This window comes from Pocillopora verrucosa, chromosome 6 (genome assembly GCF_036669915.1).
Source record: "Pocillopora verrucosa isolate sample1 chromosome 6, ASM3666991v2, whole genome shotgun sequence".
Lineage (NCBI taxonomy): Eukaryota > Metazoa > Cnidaria > Anthozoa > Scleractinia > Pocilloporidae > Pocillopora > Pocillopora verrucosa.
In genome coordinates this window covers 19,653,746-19,680,575 of record NC_089317.1, presented here as the reverse complement: position 1 = coordinate 19,680,575, position 26,830 = coordinate 19,653,746, and the positions used below count along the sequence as shown (strand labels likewise).

Here is a 26,830-nt window from a genome sequence, read left to right as displayed (position 1 = left end):
AACTCCTTGCACGTGAGTATGGTTAACCGCGTGTCTCGAAGCAGAACAATGAAATATCAATGTGAAAACGCCGATGAGTCAAACAAGAAATGGCTATATACATAATGAAGAGAAGGCAGAGTTTAGCTTGTTTGTTACAAGTTATTAACTTTTACTATTTTTATCATCCAATCACAGGTCGGAGCCATTCCTGTATTTAGTCGCTAGTATCGGTCACAGGACAACCACTGCAGTGAAAAGTGATACAGCTAAAATAACTGACTTAGTTTATTATTTAGCGCTCTAGTACAGTATGTTTGCGACTCCTGTAATTGTAGGAAGACTGAAATACTTCAATGATGGTTAATAATTTGCGTTTGTTTTCACTCGTGGAACGCATTGTATGGCTTATGGTTTCCTATGTAGTCAAACATACGACAGCTTTTACATAAAAAAATCCCAAATGTTTCTCTTGCCTTGGCTGCCAAGTCAGTTTACCAACGAGTAACAATGTAAAGCCGTAAAAGAACGGGGAAGGGAAAAATGACTGCTGGTTTTGGTGCTCTAACAGTTTTTAAAATTACATTCCTACACTTTGGACTTGCAAAAATTGTTTTGTAAGTAATGAATAGAGTTTTTATTTGGGCTAGCAGTAAAAAAAAAAAAAAAAAGTACATTCGACTGACAACAACCTTTCACTTGACTCTGATGATGACTTCAGCTCAGGTTGTCGAAACGTCAGTCACGACTACCGACAACAGTCCTTCTCAGGACTACACTCACCCGGAAGATCAAACTACACTATTATTAGCAAATCAGCATGTCAAACGTTACCCCCGGGTTCAAACCATTTACTGATTTGCTAATGTTAAGTTATAGGGGGCAATTTCCCTTGCCAAAAGATAAGAAAAAATAACGAGATATGATAATCAGTCAGAAAAGGCATAAGCAGGCATCTGGAGGAGAGGTATCAGTTGTACAAGGAAAACTTCAAAGAATATCTTCATCAACATATTAGAGAAAGTGTTTCTAAAGAATTATAAGGCCATTGATCGCTAAATTTCACAGTGGTCACTACTGAAAAATAGAGGAAGTAGCTAAAAACATTTACCTTTGAGAGCTGGCAGAAAATTGCCCTGGGTAAATCAACCCTGCGAAGAGACTTTTGTAAACTTAATGGCATTTTACATTAACACCCTGCACAGTGTTAATACTTTATTTAAACGACTGCAGTACGTAGAGAGTATCTTCTACAAGAAAAAATACATGCTGTGTGGTGAACAAAAGGGAGCCATTTACAGATGTTAAAACTCAAACAAAAGAACTGGCTGGCAAAAAAGAATTCCAAACAAACGCAAAAGGAGGTGAAAAACTTTAGGACAGTGATCTACGAAGAATTTGATAAAGTATGTGAGGAGCAATTGTGAAAGTCCTTTGGTGAAGTGATATCCCTGGTTCCAGAGGCTGGGCTAACAAAGAGGGAATCACCTGTTAATGCAAAGAAAAAAATCATAAAAAAAAGATAAAATTGATAAAGAATGTAAAAATCCTTTAAAGAAAATTATGTAGGCCTTCACTGACCTGGCTCAGTGCATATCATTTTCAAGGCAAAGAACAGTGTAATGCTTCAAAATCATCAATAAAGCAAAGGAAAGGGTCAACAACACACCAAAGTGACAAAATAGGTTGCATGTTCTCATTACATTGGATGGGGACCTTTAGCAGCTGCTGCTGGATGTCACTGTCAAGGAGTACCATTCAACAGACAAGAGGAAAGTGTCCCACCGACCAATGATGGGCAGGTTTTAAAAGAGTATTCAAAATCCTCTTACAAGTAAGTTCTAGGTTGTTCTACACACCAGCAAAATAAATTTGGTGCCTGAAGATTCCACCATATCACTCTGTTCTCTAACAGACACTTACGGAATACATGTACATCCCTCTTATACTAGTTAAAGATCATTAAAAAAACCATCTAACTCAGTTTCATAACCAAGTTGAAAGTCACTCTTAATCAGTAATATAACTTGCAGTTACTGATCAGAGGGCAAGCTCAAACCAAAAAAAAAATATATATTTTCATTGCAGAAAATTCAGAAAGGTCACAGTTAAACCACCTCAAAACATTAACCAGCTTCAGGTGCCATCTCTTGATAATTAGATGACACCTATGTGGTCAATCCAGTCACATGTAAGCATTTCCTTGATGGTCATTCAGTCGGTTATGTTCAATAATATTTCTTGTAGTATTTATACCTTCCAGCTGATTCTGATTCTTCATAAGATCCCACAACACTTCACCAGATTCTAGTGTTGTTGGATGTCAACAGAATTTGCTGTAAACAAAAAAGTGTAATAAACAATATTGTCAAGTATGTTTCCTTACTCGGAACTGGTTAGATCAAATGATCACCACAAACCGTATAATATTAAGCCAAGCTTTAATAATTATTCGATCTAAAAGAAATACATTTATAATTCGCAATTAGAACAAACGCAAATCAAGTCTTTATCTTGTAATTAAATTCAAAAACTTCAATATAAACTTACTTCTGTGGCGGGTCGTTACAACAGTCTCACTTTACGGGTTAGCATATTCTCCGGGTAAGCGGATTTAGAGACAGAAAAACGATAACAAAATAACTTCTTTCTCACTTCGATTCTGCTGAAAAACTGACTTAAAACATAATAATCTAACGCTTTTAAATCAATCTATTGAATTAATGTCAATCACGATTCCTGTCATCGAATAAATCTGTCAACACGAGGCAACGCCTATTTATTAAACGAAACAAAGTATGATTAAAAATATGTATATATTCTTTTTTTTTTTTGGTCATGGGCATATCACTAGCCTTTGGAATGTAACTTAAGCCGTTTTCATCAAAGGTTAAAACCGACAACTCATTTTGACAACTCTCTCGTGATCGATTCAGCCAAAATCTATTTTTTGTGAGTAGGCATAGTAAATAGTAAAAGAAACGTTCAAAATACATTTCATCCAAGAAGTCGCCATACTGTAGCAGGTAAATAGAGTTGCTCGCTAAACAGGAAGTAAGAGTGCGCATCAGGAGTTGACGCTGAGCAATAGAATCGTGGATCCACAAATATTTGTGACCATACAATGCGCGTGCGTTTGGCGCTTTTTGACGCACCACAGCCCGGGCGAAGACTGCGTTTTATCATAAGGAGAACCGAGGTTCAAGCGACGTATAAACCTCTCCACCTTTCTATCAATAGTGGAGGCGAGGAGGATGGAGCATATCATTACCCGCCACATGTACCCCGTAAAATTTGGGACGAGTTGTTTCCTGTCACAAGATGTGACAGGGGTGTCTAATTTGGTAACGCAAACAATTACCCTGATCCAAAATTTACACATAAACGGGATAAAAATAAAAGGGTGTACAAAAAGAAACATCCATGCCAAACAGGTATACACGGTTATAATGGCAAACCTTGTTATGGCATATCTGCTGTAGGGAATTCTATGGATAATCGCTTAATTACGGCCTACTCTATATTAACTTGACAGCTCGACTTCTGAGCCTCAAATTGCTCTTTTGCCTCAGGACACAGAATGTAATTAATAAATCGGATTACAGAGTAATATTTGATCGTCGTGATCATTATGCCGGAGCACCACAGCAGGTCAAAAAGATCAATCTACTTCTGATGAGATTCAATTTTATCTTCAACTGAATTTTTTAGCTATTATTTTTTTGTTTTCTCTTTGACATGTGGTTCGATTTGGGAAACTAAGTCAAGCAAGTTTGTAAAATGAAGTAATGAAGTAATGAAACCAGAACCAGAGACCAAAACCTAAAAGACCGAATCGACTTTGGTTCTTAGGTAACAAACAGATAATACTTTTGTTTAACTATACATGATTGAAGTTGTATACCAAACGGAAACCACTGCGGTAAACTTACAGCATTTGCTTTAAAGAGAGGGACTGGTCAATAATCTACCATTAACAAACCATAGTCGTTTTATAAAAGCATCTGACTACCCTTGCCATCGGTTTTCGGGCTAAGAGCCCTCTTGATAAGGCGGTAGAATATTTAGAAAGTTAATTATCAATCGCCCCATAGCAGCTCGAATTTGAGTGAAGGATGGGTGGTGAGAAAGGAGGAAAAAGTTCGTTAAGTAATAAGAAAACCCTATCATTACCCTGTGAAAATTTGCTTTATGATTCTCACAGCTTAGTAGACTGGGCAGGAACTGAACGTTTTATATCTCATGCTACTATAGCTCGTCATGAAAAATTTAAGCAATTGTTAGATAAATAATGGTCGGAGGATTTCTTGGTGCAATTACAGCTGTTACTTGAAAATCTCAATGTGAATGTCCGCCATCACAACAATGCATTAGCACAGTTAAACGATTACATTTAGAACAGTTATTACATTTAGGCCCTTAACATACTCCATCTTGTCCACTATTCACCAGTAACTCCAAATTATCAAAACTCATGGTTTCGTATTTCATCACCAGCGCGATCGTCTTCTCTTTCACTGGACTCGTCAAACCAAGTTATGGTTTTACCCGTTGCCGTAACAGGATCTTCACCTTCAAGGATAAAAAGTGGTATTGAATCTTTAGGACAAGACATCTTTATCCTTATGATGTCTACACCCTTTTCTCGGTGGAACCACAATTGCAAACTCCCTACAAACAAGTGGGTATGTGATGCGAAAGAATTCGACATCTTAACCAATACAGGCCGATTCTCAAGTTCGCTGATTGGCTGAAAAAAATCACACGACCCTCACAAGACCTGAGAGTGATAGCAATTTGATAACTCACTCTTTTGGGAAGATTCCATCGTTGCTCGAGACTTCCTGATGTTTTTCCACGAATGTCACGCAATGCCATTCTTATCCTAGATGCCTGTATTTATGCGATGAAACCCCGGTAAATGAATTTATATATATATATATATATATATATATATATATATGACAAGCTTCCAGCTAACTACTGAATGCTTTATTAAAGCTATAAATTGTTAGTCTTCAATAAAAGAGAGACAGAGACAGAATAAAGAAAGGGGCAAATAATCTCGATTTTCTTATACTGAATGATTCGACTAACTCGGAAAGTTGCGATTTAAAAGAATCTCTGCGCATCACTCAAAACTCGGTATAATTTAGTAGATCTGTAAAATCACCAAGTGATGGTACCAATCATACCAATTATGACATGGTCACCATACCAGTTTCATAACAGTTTACGTGCACTGTAAAATGAAAAGAGTGAATGCGCGTAAGTTCTCATATTTGTCAGCAGGTGCCTTGACAATGATACGAAATCTCAATCGTCATATTTTTTTTTATTGTCATTATCCTAGATAGTTGCGTGGAAATTACACGCGACATCAAACCACTGAAGTTTGATGAAATCTTGAGAAGCTGAATACTGAGAAAAACTGAGATCTTTGATTTCAGGAATTGACTTCATCTGTCCGCGACACGTCGTTTGATAAAATTCTCAGAGTTTCGAATTGAAAAATGTGTTTTTATAAGGACCAGGGAAATATTGAGTCGAGTTGGGTTTACGCGGAGCTGACTGGCCAAATAACCACAAGGCCTCCTATTCATTCCACTACAACCTCTCGATAAAATTTACCCCACAGGACAAACTTCAAGAAGATTCCCATTGGTTATTTTGTGATTGAATTAAAACTCTTACTACAGAAATATAGAGAAATGTAAGCAATCAATTAACAGTGAATAGTAAAATTTTCAACGCATTGTGGTCTGAAAAACCCAAGTGAGAGAGTCGAATTAGATTTTAATGAAGCGAAGAGAAGCAAACTGTAGTTTTGTACCTCTTTGAACCTTTCGTAACGTCCTTTTTTTTTAATGATTGTCGACTGTAGATTCCTTTAACCTACACCATTGGACAGGAATGCTTTCAGATGGGAAGGGCTAGTCCCACGAATATCGTGTCATACCAAAAAAAAAAAAGCATAGAGTTTGCAAGTTTTTAACCCTTTACACCCACAGCGTTCTCCATACATTCCCCCAAGGTGCTGACGTGGAGAATTTGTGTAGCAATCAACGACTTCTGAAGCTGCTGATAATTTTCTTTATTCTCATGACCTTACTGCATGATTCAGAGGTGATCTTGTAAGGAGAAATTACATGCTAATCACTCATAGGGGTTAAAGAGCTAACACAAAGTTACAAGGTAGCGTAAAAGAAAAAATCTTTAAATTTAGTTTGTTTGTATCATTTGTAATTAAAGCGAAAAAAGAGGCTTCTTTTCACTATGCTATAATTATAGTTGGTGCTTGAAGCGGTCAGCGGTTGGATTGCTCGTTGATTGTTTCGTGACTTCACGGTCCACCGCGGTATATAATGTCGATTCCTTTGTAGAAATTTGTCAGAAAGAAATCAATGCGTAACGATCGACACCAGTTCATTTCTTAATCGTTTTGGGGTCACCTCTGAGTAATAAAACGGCTGAAATAGTCGGAGAGCGATGTGTGAAATATTTTGTTATTAGTATAAGTTTGTACCGAAGGAAGTAACCGAACCTAGTAAGATATGTAAATTTGAAAAAGTCGATTACCATTGAATTCGCTGGACCAGTGAACACTGCCAATCTTGAATAATTAAACATAATCTCTTCACTCGAACTAGTCTTAACATAGTAAATATGATAAAATAAGTGCCTGTTCTTCTTGTAAAACAATTATAGAGTCTCAAGCAAAGATGGACTGACGCTTTCATATTAGGTTAGTCGCGGCACCCTAAATTGTTCCTTCCACTCGCTCGTATCCCAAAGGTTATGTACATTATAGGCATCAAGTAAGATCTCTCCAACAAACTGGTGTGAGCTAATAGCGCTAATTCTAAATCTGCAGTCCCTTTTCGGCCTTCATCATCCCCAATGGCTAAATTAAGCGTATGCCTTTAAGATATAAGTTAGCATTGAAAGTTGTGCCTCACAAACTGCTACGATATTACTTACGTGTGGAAAATAAATAATTATGCAAAAAATGCGACAAATACATTCTCCCTCCTTAGAAGGAATTTTTTAAGTCGATAGAAACATCATTTAACTAACCTTTTCAAACAAACACCTTGTACTGAGCGGAAATGCGCCCATCAGCCAGTGTATCGTTCTCAAAACCTGTGAGGGCTATTACGATGTCGGCGAAGGTGTCCTAATGATCTCCGCAGTTGCCTTTAGCGAGCAAAGGCAAAGAACGACGACGGAACCTATGAAAAAGCCGTCAAACGAGGTGAAAGAACTTCAGCGGTTTCTGAGCTAAATGCGTTTGCACGTCGTCACAGGAACATCTGGGAACATCATTATGTTTCGCTTCCATCTAGAAAGAAAGGCTAAAAGTTTGGTCGAATTCTGAGTTTTAAATAGGAAAACGTACTTCGGTATGGACCAAAGAATACTTGAGGGTAGCTGTACTTCAAAATAACAGAGCAAACCACATCGTTTCCTACTACTGACTTTGTTTTGACAACGGTCCACCCACGAAATTTACCACGGAAGACTCAAAGATAAATCAGAGAAATCATTCAGAGAGTACCTTCGATTCGTGACTTGAACTTCACGGAATTTATGATCTGCATGTCTACCCTTATAGATAGGAAAAAATTAAATGACCGTTCAAAACCACATTTTATCGGTCCAAGAAGTCACAATGTTACAGGTAAATAAACTAAATAAGCTCGCTATTTGCTCGATTGAAACTCGAAAGAAGCAGAACTAAACTGGTAAGAGTCCCCGTCAGAAGATTGCGCTGACCAACGCAATCGTAGCTTCAGAAATGTTCTTGATTATATTACGCGCGTGCGCTTGGTGTTGGGCGAAGACTGTGTGCTACCATAAAGAGGGGCGAAGTTCACGTGAGTCATATATAAACTTTTCAACTTCTCTACTAAAGAGGGGCGAGGAAGATGGAGCACGTCATTGCCCGCCATATGCTACCCGTCAAACCTAGGAATAGTTACTTCCTGTCTCATGATGAGACTGCCGTCTGTGATATAGTTATGCAAACGATTGCAAAACCTGACGAATTAAGAACACATAAGAGTGGTGACATTAATAGAAGGGTTCTGAAAAAGACATTTCCGTTCCAAATAGGTGTGCATGGTATTAATGGGAAACCATGTTATGCCTTAATTGCTATTGTGTGGACCATGAATAACGATTTAATTACAGCCTATCCCACATTGAAGTGAATAACGATTTAAGTACAGCCTATTTAAGTACAGCCCACAATGAAGTGACTCCACTTCTGAGCCTACTATACCTACTCTTTTGCTTCACTGTTCCTGACTTGCTATCACACATGACTTAAGTAACAAAGCTGATTATAGAATGATCTTTTGATTAGTATCAATGTACCGGAACACCTTACCTGGCCAAGTATATCCATTCCCAATTAGATCAATTTTATATTTTTTTATTCAAGAAGCTAGAGTTGCTCCCGGCTACGCCTCGAGCAACACTTACGTATCTTTCGTGCTCTCCAAACTTCCCGCGTGCTTCATATCTCGATAATTCCTTTTATTACACAGTATATACGTTCGTAAACACGTACAAAGTTTTCTGTGCATACTCAATCGACGCCCCCCCTCCCCTACATTTCAACGATTTTAAAGTCGCAAAATAAACAAGGCCGCATGGGAACCAGAGTTTCCATTCAATTTCGTCTTAGCATATGTACACGGTTGAGCCAGAGATATTTTGCTTCAGTCGTGCCATTTCCAATTTTCCTGATTTTCCTAGCTCTCAGGCTGTAGTTCGCGTTTTATGTATTTCAACAAATAAAATTACCAAAAATTAATGAAAATGCATTGTCACAGCCAATCAGCATTTAGTAATCTTTTCCTCTGAGGTAAATAGTTCTTTTTAACTAATATATTCTAAAACAGTGAGATAATATAGTACAAAAATATGATTTTAACTAATTTCAGTTATTCCTTCTATGATTAACATATCTTCGGGCACAAATCCCGCGCGAGTTAATTGCTCGGAGGTGAATGGCAGAGAATATTCGTATGTTGAGTAGCCAATCAGATCGCATATTTAACGCCATTAATGTTTTAGTAGATACTAATGCCAACCCACGGTTGATATGGATAATAAAAATTTGAAGCCGGTCAGTTTTAGGAGTTACGACCTTTGACGTAAGCGTTTACAAGTTGTGTCGTTCACACGAGAATACAAGATAAACGCACATTGTTGTGCATTAACAAAAATATGCACTTTGGTGGCAGTCGTTTTTGAAAATATCAGTTTAACCCTTTAACTCCCAGAAGTGATTAACATAAAACTTCTCCCTACAATATCCATACATTCTTCAGCAAACAGGCTATGGGAATATTCAAACTTATCAGGTAGTAGCTGCTATCTTGATCTAGCATCAATTTTTCATAACTAATTTACAAGGAAATGTGTAGCAGCTAGAGGGGAGAATTAACAATCAGATCTTGGGAGTTAAAGAGTTAAATAGATCGTTAACTTCTTTTAAGTGTGGACGGATTTCTAATCACACACACGAAAAAGACCACCGTTTACGGATGTAAACGCATACCAGGACACAGGGCCTAATAAATTCTTACAAATTGTACAAAAAGTGTTTTTTCTTAATAAGTTCCTCTCAAATTTACAAGAGACCTACAATTAAATCTCAATACATCTGTACAGTAATGACTTGGAATTTTATACAGGTGATAAACACTGATACAATCGATTTCAGCATGTTATGTCTGTTTGTTCGTTTGTTTCCTTATAGCCCTATATACACAAGTGAAAGTCTACTAACTCTTTTTACTAATTGTTTGTTGAATATGTGCCATACCCCAGCAGAAATTAATTCAGTTGTGAATTCTTATGAAAAATAAACAACCTCATGGAAGTAATTTGCAAAATCTGCATTACAAATCATTATTGATGTTTAGGGGATTATCGCGATTTTAGCGCAAAAGAAGATTCACCGTGTGATTACAAGTTCATATTGAGAAAAATTTTGTATTTTACAGTATTTACAGATTGGTTTTTGACATGACTGAGTGTACTTAAAGTATTAACTGCTATATTTAAATAACATCAAGGGTTAGTACTGTTATTACACTAAAACAAATGATAAATAATGCCCAAAATGTCTTCAACAAAACTATCGATTTCTCCGTTTAGTAAGAAGAGTAAAGCCTGTCAATCAGGATTTTATACATCAGCTTCAAATTTAGGCCTCTTCTTCTCAAGCAATTCATTAACTGCCTGGGAAATAACCCCATAAAGGATCAGAATTCTACTGCACCCATCAGTTGAATCTTGCTTTCAATAATATCTTTCAACCACTTCTCTCGAAACCTTGTTCTACCAGGCCTATGAGAAATAAAGGGAGCAGTACCAGTCATATATCTTGAAGAAAAAAATTCATGAGGAAAGCACTGCTCTGGCAGGTCTTAGCAGTACTGGCTGACAGCAGCAAGGTCTGTAAAAAAACTATGGCAAAATACCCACCAGGTAAGAACCAATCAGAATGCTTGGATTTACCTCTCAACTTCCTTGCCAGATAATAAGATGGAGTTATATTGAGATCATGTTTTTTCCTTCAATAAGAGACTTAGTGATGGCTAATTTGGCTGTTGGCTAATTTTACCAAGAGCACAGGCTTTAACAGCAGATGATAACCACAGGCAGCCCAAGCTCCAGTTGTGAGTTGATCATCTTGCAAAAAAAAAAAAAAGAGACATAGTGAAATTATAAGAGTCTGTATGGGAATATTTATGACCACTTTTGGGAATTAAAAAAGAGAGTCAAATTCTCACTAAAAGTACCTCACCTTACTTCCACACTGCATCCCATGTTATCTGACTGCTTACTATGTTGAAAAGAACCCATTTTGGTGATTTATCCATTTCTAGGTTTACTATGTATGTAAGAGATGCCTGTACTAAATCTAGAAATGGATAACCCGTTAAAATGGGTTCTTTACAACACAGCAAGTGGTCAGATAACAAGCCATGCCTTGTGGAAGCCAGGTGAGGTATTTTTAGTGAGTATTTGACTATATTTTTTTATTCCTAAAAGCAGTTGTTAATATTCCTATACAAACTCTTATAATTTCACCATAACTCTTATTTCACAAGATGATCATCTCATAGCTGGAGCTTGGACCACCTATGATGATAACATACCTATGGACAAGATGATGTGTCTCAAAAATATAATACACTTCCACTGGGAATGTCTAAAAAGGAAATATAAACAAACGATTTAGTTTTTCTGGATGAATGAATTTTCTCTTGGAGAGATGTCACTACATTAAAAGAATAGAACAGCTTGTCTAACCATTGACACATAAAATCAGCATTTAAATTATCCATACTGTTCTCTATACATTTCCTTAGGTGCTGAAAAGGAAAATTTGTTCAACAATAAAGAGCTTCTTTAGTAGGTGATCATCTCCTTTATTCTTGTTACCTTAATGTTTGATTCAGAGGAGATATTGTTAGGAGAAACTAAATGCTGGTCACTCCTAGGGGGTAAAAGGGTAAAATTTAGTAATAATTTGCAGCTTCAGGTAAATTCAAATCTGGTAATTGGTTGACATTGCTACCAGAATTTATCTTGCGTGAGGGAACCACAAATTTCTACTCTTCCTGTCATTCAACTGCGTGTAAACACCACATTCCCCCCAACCCCATGCTGGCAACTTTGTCAGGTTTTCAGAAAGTTTGCTAGGACCCATTTGTACTTGGTAGTGAAGAGATACACTGTAGGAGATAAGTGTCTTATTAAACAACAAAACACAAGATCTTTGCAAGGACAAAGATACATTCAGCTGATTTGTTTCTGATTGGTCCTTTTGTCTACTTTCATTTTGAGTTTACCCAACCCTTTCTAAAAATGCTCTTTAGATATTATTTGCAATTGTTTTACCTTTGGCTTGAATTTGCTAACTTCAATGGTTATATAAACAGAAGCAGTTGCCCTGGGAATTGGTCTTCTCCTGGTTGGTATACTCCACTTGACGGCATACCTATATCGCCAGCTGTAAGGGTGCTCTTCCTCTCTTAAAAAGTCAATACAGTATAACCAGCTACCATCACGTTCCCATGTCTGCAAGAGAGTTCTTACATTTACCAGAGTGTTCATAGCCCTTGTTGTTGTCTTTATGACATAGTAAAGCAATTTGTCACTAATAAAATAATTATTAAAACTTCCTATTGTCTGGCTGTTATCCATATTCAAAACAATTAATTTGATCAATGTCAACTGGTATCGAACAATAGCATTTATTCCATTGCTACTGAAAAGTGAGGACAAAATTCTGGTGTAGGAAAATTTTGTGACCTTCTCCAAGACTGGCTTTTCTCAATTATCCTTGATTTTAGCCAACACAAAAGCGAAATTACATCTTTTAATGGGATATTTCAAGGCCTAGATAAAGCATTAACTAACATCCTCTGACTTGTGGATTGCCGGCTGACTTTCATTAAGTAATTTTTATAAATTAATCATGCCAGCAATTTTTTTTCTGCTGGACTTACCCAACGATATTTGCAAAATAAATGTGATGTTTCGGAAACACATAACAGCAAGCCTTCCCTTGAGGCTCTTTTTCGAAGCTGATACACCTTAAGATCTTCATATAGATTACATATACTTGGAACAAGTTTAATTGTTTGTATCGCGTCGTAGTCGACGTTACTTGCGATCGATGTGGATCGCAACGTTTCGACCGCATACTGCTCGTGTTCTTCATGCGAAAATCTTCTATAGAACACAATCAGTCGAAACGTTGCGATCCGCAGTGTGAGAGAAACGATTGTGCGATGAATAACCGCAACTTTCCTTGCGATATTACCTGGATGAATTCCTCAATTTTTTCTAATCCCCCTGCAACTGTGAAGTTATCTGCCGTCATCCATTTGATGTTCGGTATCTCATAACCTGTTTCAGGATCTATTATCGGCTGATCCTGCTGAGCAGGAGCTTCTCCTTCCCTTCCATCATCGCCAACATAATCAGCCATACGACGTCGAGCATTTTCGATCGCTTCGTCGACAATTTCGCGAGCTTCGTCTTCGTAAATTTGATCGAGTGTTCGATTTCCTGGCACCACCGTGCGAATAACAGGCGGAACTTTCTTTGTCGTGCCTGCAGAGGACATGGCTTTTGAATTATAGGTCTAAAATTCAGATCGTCCCAAGCAAAGACCTTTCATTCAGGACTGTCCACCATTTTGATTGAGCACTGTTTCCATAGTAACGAGTTTTTCTTTATGCATTCTTTTCGACAAAGACCGCTGATTGGTAAGCTCGTAGGTTATTTGGCTCAACTGTCGTTTCCCTCATTTATTTGGCTCTTCTCAGGGAGAGACTCGAGTACTAACAGATTGGAAAAATTAATACTTAAGATGAAATAACTATGTAAAAATGTAGCTATCTCTGTGCTCTTGAGAGAAATATCAGAGAAAATTTTTAACACTGGCAAATATATCCACAAATTTATCCGGCAGATCGAGATTGAAATTTGATGACCTTTGGTTTTTCGATGGGAACATTTTTTGGAAAAATATTAGTGTTCTCTATTGAAGAAGCGTTTATGAAATTTTAACACAAATTAATGAAGGCATTAAAAGCAGGGAATACCCAAAAATTTGTTTGTAACTCATTAGAGTCCCCTTAGGACGGAAGAATGCACTTAACCAAACCTCGTTTCTATGCGGATCATATGTCAAGTGCTAACTTTGATCCTGTTTGCAAATATGCGTGCCACATGAATCATCAATATACTCAACCTCAACTCCGGAAATTCTCTCTCACGGAATGTCTTCCATCATAGATGGTTGGAACGGTGGGGAAAATGTTCGCTTCTCTTGACGACGCGTCGTGGTATCACGGTCGAATCACACGGGATCAAGCGATTGAAATCTTGCTTCAGAATGGCAGACAAGAGGGACTGTTCCTTGTCAGAAATAAAGCTGGTGGATCAGAAGACAACTTTGTTTTGTCCCTATGGCATGGAAATCAGGCGCTTCATTTTCAAATACAGTCTCGCGGAGGGATTTATTATTCCATAGACGATGGACCGAGTTTTGAGGGTTTGGATTCGCTGATCGAATACTACAGAGAACAGGCGGACGGTCTACCGATTAGACTTACTCAGTTTTGTCAGGGGAATCCGCCCCCTGCTTCATGTAGAAAACATGGAGTGACAACTCCACTTCATCTTGCTTGTGCAGAGGGTAATTTCAAACTCGTATTGGGTTTGCTTACTGGACAGAATCAATCTGACATTACTACAAGGAACGAAAACGGTGTAACGCCACTTCACGAAGCTGCGCTTCGTGGAGATGAAGATATTGTCTCAATCTTGTTAAGACATGGTGCTGACACAAAGAGCAAAGACGATGGTGGAAACACGCCGCTACAGGTTCAGTATTTCATCTTCACAAAGATATTCTGCTTTGAATATTTGCCTTTAGATAACCGGGCTTCGAATTTCGATCTCTAATTATACTTCCTGCTTAAGATTCTCCGAACTGATATGAACGTAATTTCACGATATTTAAACAAAATTTTTATTAGAACGATATATATATTTAAACGATATTCGCCAAGTTTGTTCAAAGTACACGTCTTTTGCTTGATCTGAGGGTTAAATCTGGCATTTTGGTTAATTCCTTAATACAACTTAGTTAGATCAAAGATCTAAACGTGATTAAATTCCAGTGGAGGTTATTAAGGCTTATCTGTTATTTGAATGAATGAATCTGTGATGTTTTAAGGTCACAACAGGTCAATTATTTTGTCTGATGTGATCATCGCACATACCATGAAATTCCACTCAACCAGAAAACGACTTAAAATAGCTCAGGAGATGAGAGCTTCATACCCTTCCCTCTTCCTTCCACCACATTTACTTATAGAGACAAATGATCAAACAGTTTTATGTGGAGATGCTTTCATTTTTATTCCTGATCTTTCAATCCAATTTGTGTACATAAAGTGATTTGATACTCACAGAAGGAATGCATAACTTTCCTCTAAACATTTTCTATGAGAATTATGTTTGCCATCAGCATGTCATGGCAAGGAGAAAAAGAGTTTGGTTGTTAGATTTGCAGAGAAATGTGGAGACCAAGATCTGATTGTTGCCATAATTTCCTACCGATTACTCTTGTTAATTTTTCCACAAACAGTTGTTGGTGTGGGTTTTAGGAAGGTGCAAGTAATATGATAATTTTTAAAGCTTCTGGTGTAGTTTAAAACCTATAAGCAAGAAAAAAACAGAGATGATAAGGTCCACTCAAGATAGTCTTAAAAAAACCTGTGCAATAACTCATTTATTTTGTGTAGATTGCTCATTATAATAGGAGACTTTAATGCGCGTGATAAAAGCCAATGCAAATCAAAATCGTACGAAACCCGATAAGAGAGCTTTTATCTTGTTTGTACTCTTACTTTCTTACCTTGTCAATTTCACAGCTTGTTTCTCTGTTAGGTTTAAAATAAATTCTCACTTACACAGGTAGTGAACTTGGAAATACAAGAATTTAATTGTGAAAAAGCTGGCTTCAGAGCAATTCACACAGAAAATGCTGACGTGTTCATTTCGTGGTGCCGCATAATTAATGGCGCAACAGAATATTTGACGCATCAGTGAAATTTTCTTAGCTAGCACTGTCTTGAGTTAAAGAGTGTTTTCCTGTTTCAAGTGATTTCTTTGACTCAGTAGATCTCGAGATATTGATTTTTTTTAGAACAGATTTTTACAAGTGGTATCATTTTCAATGAAACAGCAAAGACAAAAAGTGTGAAAATTTATCTATTGCACACAAAAGATTTCATGTCCACAAAAACTATGAAGGAACTTTGTGTAAAACGAGGATTTTCTTTTGTTTTTGGGTGCGGGTTATCTGCTAGTGCGGGTAATCTGTTGGAATTTGTTTCTCAGTATTGTAAAAATTGACTGATGCGGGTAAATGGACGGAAATTACAGTAATTCTCCCCCCTAGCTATGACACATTTCCTTGTAAATTAGTTATAAGAATCTGGTGCTAGATCAAAATAACCACTTCTACCTGGGAAGTTTCATTATTCTCAAACCTGTTTGCTACATGAAGCATGGATTTGATAGGGGAAGTTACATGTTAATCCCTTCTGAGAATTTAGAGGATTAACAGGCTGTGAAGTTTTAATTACTTAATGGTGTCTATAGTCTAAAAACATTTACACATGTGGCATTTGGGATATGGTAGGTCATGTACCAATTTATATCATTTTACGGTGATGTTGTGGCAAGTATGTAATTTCTTTATTTCTTACAAATAGACCTTATATTTCCACACTCGTCAATTTACATGTACTCTTTTCATTTTTCAATGTATCATTTCTACACCATTATTTTCACACTTAATGTAAATTATGCAGCCCTTTATCTATCATGTTTCACACCCCTTTTTGCATTGTGTGTCTTATTTTGCATGGAGGTAAACTTTTCCTTGGAATGTTTCATGTCTTGTATATAGCTTCAGTGTTTGTTAAGTTTTTTGTCTCATGGTATCTTCCCATTTATTTTTCCCATTTTTCCTTGTATGTTTGTACATTCTTGTAAAAGTCACCTTTCTGTTCCTAAAGAATATCCTTCTTCTTCACATGCTCATTAAACAATAGTTAAATTGAATGCTTAGTCGACTTATTTGCCCCTGTATATAAATTTGGTTAAAGTTGAACTTGGATTCATGGTGATTCATTTTTTCATTTCTCTCAGGTGGCTTGCTATGGAGGATTTGCAACAATTTGCTTCACACTCATAACAGAAGGTAAAGCCGATGTTCAGGATCGCTCTCCTGTAACTGGCTTTGTAGCCCTTCACATAGCCGCCTTAAAAGGTTATGATGATTGCTTGAAAGTTCTACTGGAGCTTGGAGCTCCACTTCACCCTCGATCAACAGAAGGAGACACGCCCAGAGACCTTGCAATTAAATATGATCATTTGCATATTGCAGAAATAATTGATAATTATCCTGTGCAGCCTCCAAAGACTTTGCCAAGGATGTGGTTACATGAAAATTTAGGTAGACAGGTAAGTGTTTTCTGTTTGTGTTCTTGTTTCTTGCCCCATGATAACTTAATTTTTTTGAAGATATTTCATTATAAAGCCTAAGAGCGTTAGCATTATTATTGGATGATATTGGGCAAGATATTGCAGATTTTTTTGTATTGAGCAGACAACATACTTACATACTGAATTTCTGTTATTGCTAGGAAGCCATTGCACTATTTAAAAAATTTGGATTAGTTGATGGGTTGTTTCTTGTGCGGTTGAGCACTCGTGACCATGGATATTATGTACTCTCAGTTGCTGTCAACAGTTTGATTTACCATTATCAGATACGAAGCAGGGTGAGTACCCTACACAGTATTTCAAGAAAGAAATGATCCTATCTGGTGGAATGAAATTTTAGTAATTGTCTAACTAGTATCTGGGAAGCACAGGTTTGAATCCTGTCAAAGCCTTATTTTTTTCTGGCTTCTCTTCTGCAGTTGCTAAAATTGCAATCTATATGTAAAGATCATTTCTTTGCTTCATTTTCATCTGTAGGTCAAATGAAATTGATTTCATTACAAGTTGTAAAGAATTTCATTTTACATCAAAAGCACGCAGCAGTTTATAATTTCTACAAATGGTCTCTCTGTAAAACCCATGTTGCAACCCAATATGAACGCACCTTTTGATCCTGCTTACTTCTTATAGCTTTGATGTTTGACTATGAATAAAAATAAGTTTAATTCTTAGCCTCTCTACAAATTTGCACCTCAGTAGTACCTCTAAATGGGACCATACTGTTATTATATCCACCCAATACTTGTATATTACTCAACTTTTGTGTTGAGCAAATGTCCAGTGTTTCCTTATTTTACAACCTTGCTATTTGAACTGTTTATTGATGTGGATCTTATTTTAGCAGCCTGTTGATACAACTAATGGAATGAGTACAATAAGAGTGGAACCCTATGATCACTCTAAGTTGTGAGGCCTTTCTGCTACAAGGAATTCCAGTTTGATTCTACCCATACAAATATGTACAGAAGGGAATTGTTAGTAAATCTCTGCAAATAAGCCAAGTGTTTTATTCTTGGGTATTATGAATGATAACAAGAATAATAATTATAACAAAATACAATGACCCACGCACAGAAGAGCTTGATTCCAGAAGTTCAGATTCAAAGACTAGCACATTTGCAGGATTCTTTGTATTCTGCAATTCAATTAGCTCGTAAAAATAAACATATTTAACCCTTAAACTCCCAGGATCTGATTGCTAATTCTCCCCTCTAGCTGCTACACACTTCCTTGTAAATTAGTTACAAGAAATTGATGTTAGATCAGGATGAAAACTTCTTCCTGATAAGTTTGTGTATTCTCATTACCTGTTTGCTGAATAATGTATGGATATTATAGGGAGAAGTTTCATGTTAATTACTTCAAGGAGGTAACGGGTTAAGAGGAAAAGGAAATGGTGGTGGCTAATGCCTTTTGGATTAAAAAGGTTTCACGAGTGTAATGAGATTCAGAAAACCACCAACAGTTTGATTTGTACAGAAAATTCATTTTGTATTAACTGATCACAATTAACCCTTTAACTCCCATGAGTGACCAAGACAGAATTTCTCCTTACAATATCAATACAATATCAACCAGATAAGTGATGAGAATAAAGAAAAAAATAGCAATTTGGGGATTATTAGGTGATCCAATACCAAATTCTCCAAACTAACATCACAAGAACTTTATGGGAGATAGTAAGGAGAATTATTAATGAGATCTTGGGAGTTAAAGGGTTAAGATGAGAACATGTAGGCATCCCTTAAACCTACAAACTTATTACTAAAATTGCTATTTGCAGTATAGTCTTCATATGTCTGATTGGCTTTTCTTTTCTGGTGTTCATGGTTTTCTGAGATTCACAAAAGGCTGAGTGAAATTGATTGGATAGCCTTCATTTTAGCTCACCTAGCTGATGTAGTCCAAATTTATATGCTAGCCATCCAATTTGAAATTTAATTTTAACCCTGGACACCCTAACATCAGTATCCATATTCTCCATACTGTTCTTTATACATTTCCTAAGATGCTGACAAGGAGAATTATTTCTTTAGCAATTGAAAGCTTCACTAGTTGGTGATCATTTCCTTTATTCTCATGATCTCAATGTGTGATTCTGGGATGATATTGTGAGGAGAATTTGGATGTCAGTCACTGTTAGGGGTCATAGGGTTATTAATTATGCAGATACCCTCTTTTTTAAACTAACATGCAGCTAACTCTGAAATCTTTGCTCATGAAGTCTGATAGGTGGTTCTACATTGACGATGGCCCACTTTTTGAAACCCTGCCGCATGTTATTGACCACTACAGTAGATGCGCAGATGGACTTCCTGTCCTTCTTAAGATGGCTCTGCCTTCAGACGGCAACCCACCAATTGATATTCATAAGATTCCAATACCACCTGTAAGGAAGCGAGTACTTTTAACACCTGCTGTGAGCTCCCCTGTGCTTAATACTTCAAGTGGTAGATCCATACCTGGAAGGAATCCACTCCAAAGAACTGGATCAGCTGTAAGTGTATTTTTTATTATTTTTTTTTTTTAACTTTTATGGTGCAAAAGAGAACAACAACAACTTAAAACAACTAAGCAATTGGAAAATGTCTTTCAACATAACCCAAAGATTTTTTTGTTGTTATTTACAGTTTCAATAGCTCCAAAAGCTTGGGAAGAAGAGGGCTTTCAAATGCCTAGTGCTTGAAGCCTTCTTGTGAAAAACTTGGACATACTCTTGCATACTGGTAGCCTTGAAGGCAATTTGTCCCTGACTCAAATTATAAACTTGGGCCCCTACAGAGCACCTAGGAAATCAATGGCTAGAAATTTGCTGCAGAGTTGATATCCTCCTAATCAGACCATGGACTTGAGTGTGGTCCTATTTAATCCTTTAACTCCCAAGATCTCATTAGTAATTCTCCTTACTGTCTGCCAAACAATTCTCATTATGTTAGTTTGAAGAATTTGGTGTTAAATCAATTAGTAATCCCCCAATTGATATTCTTCTTTATTCTCATCACTTGTCTGCTTGATTTTGTACAGATATAGTAAGGAGAAATTTTGTTTTGGTCACTCACAGGAGTTAAAGGGTCGAAGAGCCACCCTTTAGTAATCACGACCAGCATAGAAGGGAAAATTTAAGGAGACATATGCAACCCTGACAAAGATAGCTTCTAAGAAGTGTTATGGATTAGTTTTTGACTCTACAATCATGATGTTCTTATTATTTTCAATTTCCTTTGTTTTATTTCTGGTTGATATAAGGAAACCCTTCATGCTGACCAAAGTCCTCAAAGGAGGCACCCTCCAGTGTTACAGAGATCCATAAGTGATGCCAATCCTCCAGGCATCAGCAATGGAGAAAGTTTAGGTAAACCAGAAGATAGACAACTTCTACCTCATCCAACAAAACCTCCTCCTAGAGGGCAACGACGGCCTCCCCCACCTCTACCACAGAATCCCAATCCCACAAGTCCAGCCAAACCAAGTGTTCCTGTTCCACAAAGTTCTGCAAAATTAAATACAGTGGCAACCTCGCAAGGTTTGTGACTCAGTTTTATACTTGATTGTGACTTGAAGCTCAAGCATACAAGGCAAGCACTGTTATAGAGTGAATTGTAATATTTTATAGTTGTTGGGGGGGGGGGGGATTATGTTACCTTGAGTTGTTAAGTTGGTGGCAAATGTGATAGAAATCTTTTCGGAAGCTTTTTGAACTTTTGGAAATCATATTACATCAATGATACAAAGCACCATCAGCTTTCCACCAAAAAAAAAAATGATAACTTTGCTAAGAGGTTTTTTGGTCCAAGTAGTTTTGAGGTAATCCTAGTTTCCTTTGTATGGAGCAATTAGATGCACTTTTTGGATCATTATCAGTATCTGGGCAACTGCTCACCTACCCCTCCCCTAACTCAACAACAGTCAATTGATATCAAGTTAGGGTTAGTGTTGGGTTAGGGGAGGGGTAGGTGGGCAGTTGCCCAGATACTGATATTGATCCTACTTTTTATCATCAAGGTTACCTCAGAGTTAGCTGGATGGCATGGTTTTAAACTCAAGGGGGGAGATGGGCATTGCCAGAGAAATGGGTATTGCAAAAACATAGTTCAAGGCCTTTAGCTGGGAGATAAAGCCAGATTTCTGCAGCCATCACACACACATAACTCTTGACCACTGCATCTCCTTGTTTTATACCATGTGTTCACTCAATCATCATTTCTCTTGTTTTGTTACCAAGGTCCTATGCAGTCCACATTGATCATGAAACAATCCCTGGAACTTGGAGCTGAGCTTGGCCAGGGAGAGTTTGGTTCTGTTTTGAAAGGCATATGGACAGATCCCAAAGGAAACAAGGTGAGGGGGAGTATGTGACATGACCTTGTACTTTGTTTGAGTCAATATCTAAAATGGCTCTACACTAGCTGTCATGAATAGCAGTGGTCCTGAATTTTCCCTGCTTCAACCCCTCTACTGTACCCCTTTTCCTTACCTCTATTCCTCCATATCTTTCTATGTTGCCCCTACCTCAAAAGCCATCAATGGTCCCTGCCTTTCTGTCCCATGTCCCTTCCAAATTTGGTCTCACGACGGTTACATAAGAACCCATTTATTTCAGATTTCTTGCTCCAAACTATTTATCCCATGAATTCACACAGTTAACTCCCTTAACCATTTAAATCCCACAATCTGATTGTTAATTCTCCCCTATAGCTGCATACATACATACATATACTTTATTTAAGCTCAAAATTCAGTGTAGCTGTAGAGCTAATATCTTCAAGAAAAAAGCTAAAATGAAATAAAAATATTCTATCTTACAATTTTAATATTATTTCATACATTTCCTTTGCTGTAAGGAGAAATTAGATGCAAGTCACTCTTGAGCAACAGGGAGAAAGTTAATTTCTAACTAACATTTAGTATTGTTTATCAAAGACTCTTTTTAATTTGTGACTTTTTAATGCAAGGCAAATTTTACTCTTGTCACAAATGGGCCTCAATTCACTTTACAGGTCCCAGTAGCGTTGAAAACGTTACATCCAGAAAAAATTGCATACGGAGAGCAGGTAAGATGTGTTTTCAAGCTTTCAGTTTCTATATGTGTTTTTGTTCAAATTAGTTCTTGGGTTAAGTTTTTTCGATCAATCGAAATCTTTTTTGTATAGTAGCTTTAAACTACAAGAAGCTGTCCTTTTCCTGGGACACGCTAGTGCCTCTTTTTTGGGGCTGATTTTTTTTACTCGCGCGACGGACTTTGCCGAAAAGGAGGGACTACCTGCAGTCTAATGTGGCTTTATACATGATGATTATAGTAATGATAATGATATCATTTCTGTCATCATTGTATAATAGGCCAACTGGCATTTGCAATCTGAGGTAATTCGTGAGGCAAATGCATTTGCTTGCAGGAGTTTTTACGCGAGGCACGAATTATGTCAGGACTGGATCATCCATGCATTGTAAGACTGATCGGAGTTTGTCTCGGACCTCCTCTGATCTTGGTGAGTGTCGTCCTGTCTCTTTTGTGATCGTCATGAGGTATGTTCGTCCTGTTGAAAGAGGATTGCATGACATCCTAAGCGTCAGTAATTAACGCTAATTTTTTCAGTGTTTTACGAAGTAGTATAGAAGAGAGATGATATTCGATTTTTTTTCTCAATGTATTACGCTTTTACTTCTTATTATTAAACAGAGAAGAGCCACTTATAGAACTTTTAAAGAAAAACTATTATTAGCATTATTATTGTTAGATTACAGTAGTGAATTTTGCTCTGTTCTCGTTCAAAATGTTTAATCTCTCTCTTTATTTGGCAAGCGCGCTCGGAATCTCCTCGTAGCACACTTTGCTGATCTTAGCAGCGTGCATATAAACCCAGTATATTGCCAAACTCACCAAAGAATTATCTGCAGCTCAGTTGTTAGAGCAGTTTGAATCAGAGTTTTTGAGTCAATTTCGTTCCCAGGGTCACTCTTCTCTTCGTAACCCCTTTTATCTCTCTTTCACGCTCTATGGGAACGAGGCCCTAGGACCAAGGTTATATGGGACTTCTGTTTTTCTTCGACGCACGCTCACGTTACCACTGCTACGCCATGAAAGAATAGTGGAAGTTTTTAGGGAAAAGTAAAGTAAATCCGCGTGAAATCGCATCTTTCGCTGTTTCACAGGTCCAAGAGTTAGTGAAGATGGGAGCTTTACTGGACTTCCTAATCGATTACCAATCAGAAATTTCCCAAAGGGACCTTAAATTGTGGGCAGCTCAGATAGCGTGGGGTATGATGTACCTGGAAAAGAAGCGCTTCGTTCATAGGGATCTGGCAACAAGGAACATCCTCATGTCAACCAAACAACAGGTAAGGAAAGGACCGTATATTGTCGTGTTATATTGTGGTGTTGAGGCCCAAGCTCTCCTTAAGCTAAGCTATGTACCCGTGATCTGATGGAGGATTTCCCTGGAATCATGTGCAAGTTTCTTGCTGTTTGCTTTTTCTGTGGTCAGTATATGTTATTTTTGAGTGTGACAAATTACAAAAGACTCTAGAAACGCAGAGGCTATAATATCATTCAAATTATAAGAAAGACGGAGAATGGAGCGATAACGACTTTGATAGATCTTGTGTCGGATCTTGCTTTGAATTTGTACGGAAAAAACCTACCCATTACTTCAGCAAATACTTTAGAAGCACTTTTTCTCAGGACTCTTCTTGTGAGGAAGTAAACATGGATTGAGTAGCTGATTGTTGTAACAGCGTCAGTATCCATGTGCACCACTGAAGTCTCTTTCTGAACTTTTTAATGTGTCTTTTTTTCTCCTTGGTATTCTCCTTAGGTAAAAATTAGTGATTTCGGTCTGTCTCGTGCTACTGGCTCGGGAAGCGACTACTACAAAGCTTCACAAGGTGGCCGCTGGCCAGTTAAGTGGTGGGTTTGCTTTCATTTACTCTGAGATAGGAGTTTGTGTAAGTGTGTCTGTTTTAGTGTAGCTGAGGGGCGTTTGCGACACGAATTACTTCTGTAATAATAATAATAATAAACTTTATTTAAGTGTCAGTGTATTTTAGCACTGCTGTGCTAATTGGGGACACTGTAAATAAGGAAACAAATATCGTAAATGAACAGAAACTCGTTAAAAACCCCAACTGGTAGGAGGCAGACCAGTTGGCTATTTACAAAGCGTGCAGGAGTTGAATTCGGGGCCACCGAAGATAAATCCATCCAGTGGCAGGGAGGAGGACTTGAACCCGGGACCTCCGGCTTACAAGTGCAGCGCCCTAACCACTAGGCCACGCTCGCCTCCTCAATCGCGCAATCGCCGATTCATCGGCGACTAAGCGTCGGAAGGGAACATCTCTCTTGAGGGAAGCTCGTGGAATTCGAATCACGCGAAAAAAAGATCTCGTTTGTCTTTCTCAACTCACAAGCTTAACGCTTTAACTCTCAGAGGTGATTAACAAGTAACTTCTCCCAACGATATCCGTACGTCATCCAGCTAACAGGTAACGAGAATACACAAACTTACCAGGTAGAAGTTATTATCATGATGCAACACAAAATTCTGGTAGCAAATTTACAAGGAAATGTATAGCAAATAGAGGGGAGAATTAACGATCAGATCTTGGGAGTTGAAGTGTTAAATTGGACCCATAACTGACAAACTTCTCTTAGGTATGCACCGGAATCTATCAACTTCGGAACGTTCTCGCATCAGAGTGACGTCTGGAGCTATGGTGTGACACTGTGGGAGATGTACTCGTTTGGTCAGTTACCATATGGTGAGATGTCAGGGGGTGAGGTGAGTGAAAGTTTTTAAAGATGCTATTTCATCGATTGGGGGTCTTCAAAACGCAAGGGTTGATTCGTCAAGAAACTAAAAGTTGTTTTTTCTGAGATTCTTTTTAGCAGGTGTATTTCCTTTTTTGAACCGAAGTTTCTGCCTGTTGTAGTGGTTTTCTTCAAAAATTAAAAGGCAATGAAACAATAGAGTTTTTGCTCGCGGGCATAAATACGTTTAGGGCCCGACTCAGAGTCATTTTAGTGCCTCGGGTTAAAATGAAATGAGAAGGGCCCAATACTTATTCATGCTCAAGAACATAAACTTTATTACTATTATTATCACTTTGGAGGGAAGTGAGGATAAAAACCAGAACAAAATGACGACAAAAACAGCCTGACCAGTTACGCGAGCGTACAAGCGGGCTAAATCTCTATTACAGGCCGATAAATACGCCAAAGTAACAATATGGCGGATCTGCCTTTTCACTTAAAATCCGAAGAACAGATCACTCTTAATTTTTTGGGAGGGTTGAAGTTACAGAGATATGATTAAATTTGTCAAGCTGGTTATTTACCATCCTGCATTATACATGTTCCAGATGGGTTATTCTTTACAGACGGTTACGCTTAGGGGTCTTTTTCACAGTGGCGAAATGGGCTGACCCAGTTGCCGATGTCTCCCCGATCAGCTCATGACAAAGCTGAAAATTTTTATTTGCCATTCCATGAAATTGCTGCTAAATCTTTTTTGAGTAAAATTTTCTTTCCGCTTCAGGTAATACGTATGTTGGAGGAAGACAACAATCGGCTTGAAAGACCTGACGCATGCCCAGAACAGACCTATTCACTGATGCTCCAATGCTGGGATCTAAAGCCGGAGAAGAGACCAACGTTTGCAGAGCTGCACAATATTTTCAGCACAAATCCCTTTTATGCCGATGTAAAGCTGCCTTTAAAAGATAAATCCACGAGCTAATCAACAGAAATAGTAATTGATTCGTTGTAGGATAAAGGAACTAAAGCATAGAAGTGGTTTTCCAAGTTCTAGAAATTGAAGTGCTCTTTGTATCCCATTTGTTGCGAATTTATGGTCTTGCGTGACGTGACGCTATTAGAGACTGGCGTCATGCAAGCCGCGTAAAAAAAAATACATCGCGTTAGTCTGCTAGAATAGGAAATCAAATAAATATTTACTTCAATGAAAAAGTAAAAACCGAAAAAATGTTGACAGAGAAAGAAGGACAAGCCAATGGAGTGGAGGGCCGGCTGTGCTGGCAAAAAGGAACCAATAGACCCTGGTGGAAAATGGTCGTCTAGTCTTCTCGCCAAAGGGGTGAAAAAAGTGTATTTTTTTTGTTCCAAAATCGAAGAGCTTTTAGAGCAATAATTTTCAGGTAGAAGTTCTGTTTCGTGCTGTGCAAACTTGATATCGTTCAATTTTGATATTTTTATGTTTTGATAGTTTAACAATTTTGCAAAGGTGTCCAAACCTGCCCTTGTGAGGAGTTAAATTTTATCAAAAGTTCTGATTGACTCTGATCCATTTATCTTTACATCCAGATGATACATGTTGTATTAGTGTTTTCTCTGAATTTTTCTTTTTATTTCCAGGCCGTCTCTCTTTTCTTTGCAGGAAAAAGTTTAGAAACTGGAATTAGTTTACCGCTTGGACTAGTTTAAAATACACCTAAAATAATACTGAGAATCAAAGGTGCGAAATAAAGTGCCGAAAACGTTTTACGTGTTTGGTAAAACGTAAACCAAATATGAAGCTTACTGCTGGTTACTCATCTATTATGTCCGGAATCATGCCCTTCACAAAACCCTGAGCATCCCATTGTCCCCCTTGTTGCCTTTGCTTGGTGTCCTCACGCAACGTTGGAAGGAAAAAAGCGTTGCTTGGCAAGACCAAACGAAGTAGTTGACGGAGACTTTGAGTAGACATTGGCCCGCTTGCTTGTTGCTTCATCCACA

At 37.7% G+C, this 26,830-nt stretch overlaps 2 protein-coding genes and 1 long non-coding RNA gene across 3 annotated transcripts; 1 reads left to right on the top strand and 2 right to left on the bottom strand.

Moving 5' to 3' along the window:
- Window positions 1-1,235: 1,235 nt before the first annotated feature.
- LOC136281739 (uncharacterized) lies at window positions 1,236-7,716 on the bottom strand. Its single transcript, XR_010717942.1, has 3 exons — window positions 7,057-7,716; window positions 2,236-4,551; window positions 1,236-1,467 (listed from the first exon to the last, which is right to left on the bottom strand). It is a non-coding gene; the product is annotated as an uncharacterized lncRNA (long non-coding RNA).
- A 780-nt stretch (window positions 7,717-8,496) lies between these two features.
- LOC131792568 (A-kinase anchor protein 14-like) lies at window positions 8,497-13,895 on the bottom strand. The gene is made up of 5 exons (XM_059109983.2): window positions 13,769-13,895; window positions 12,833-13,355; window positions 11,905-12,084; window positions 11,160-11,212; window positions 8,497-10,344 (listed from the first exon to the last, which is right to left on the bottom strand). The coding sequence occupies exons 2-5, from the start codon at window positions 13,136-13,138 to the stop codon at window positions 10,260-10,262; spliced, it is 624 nt and encodes a 207-aa protein (XP_058965966.1). The 5' UTR covers window positions 13,139-13,355; window positions 13,769-13,895; the 3' UTR covers window positions 8,497-10,259.
- Window positions 13,813-26,632, top strand: LOC131792559 (tyrosine-protein kinase HTK16). The gene is made up of 12 exons (XM_059109971.2): window positions 13,813-14,403; window positions 16,744-17,058; window positions 17,241-17,378; window positions 19,325-19,597; window positions 20,347-20,623; window positions 21,323-21,438; window positions 22,098-22,151; window positions 22,494-22,586; window positions 23,251-23,436; window positions 23,913-24,004; window positions 24,749-24,875; window positions 25,632-26,632. Exons 1-12 carry the CDS (start codon window positions 13,813-13,815, stop codon window positions 25,830-25,832), a joined length of 2,463 nt encoding a protein of 820 aa, XP_058965954.2. The 3' UTR covers window positions 25,833-26,632.
- Window positions 26,633-26,830: the final 198 nt, after the last annotated feature.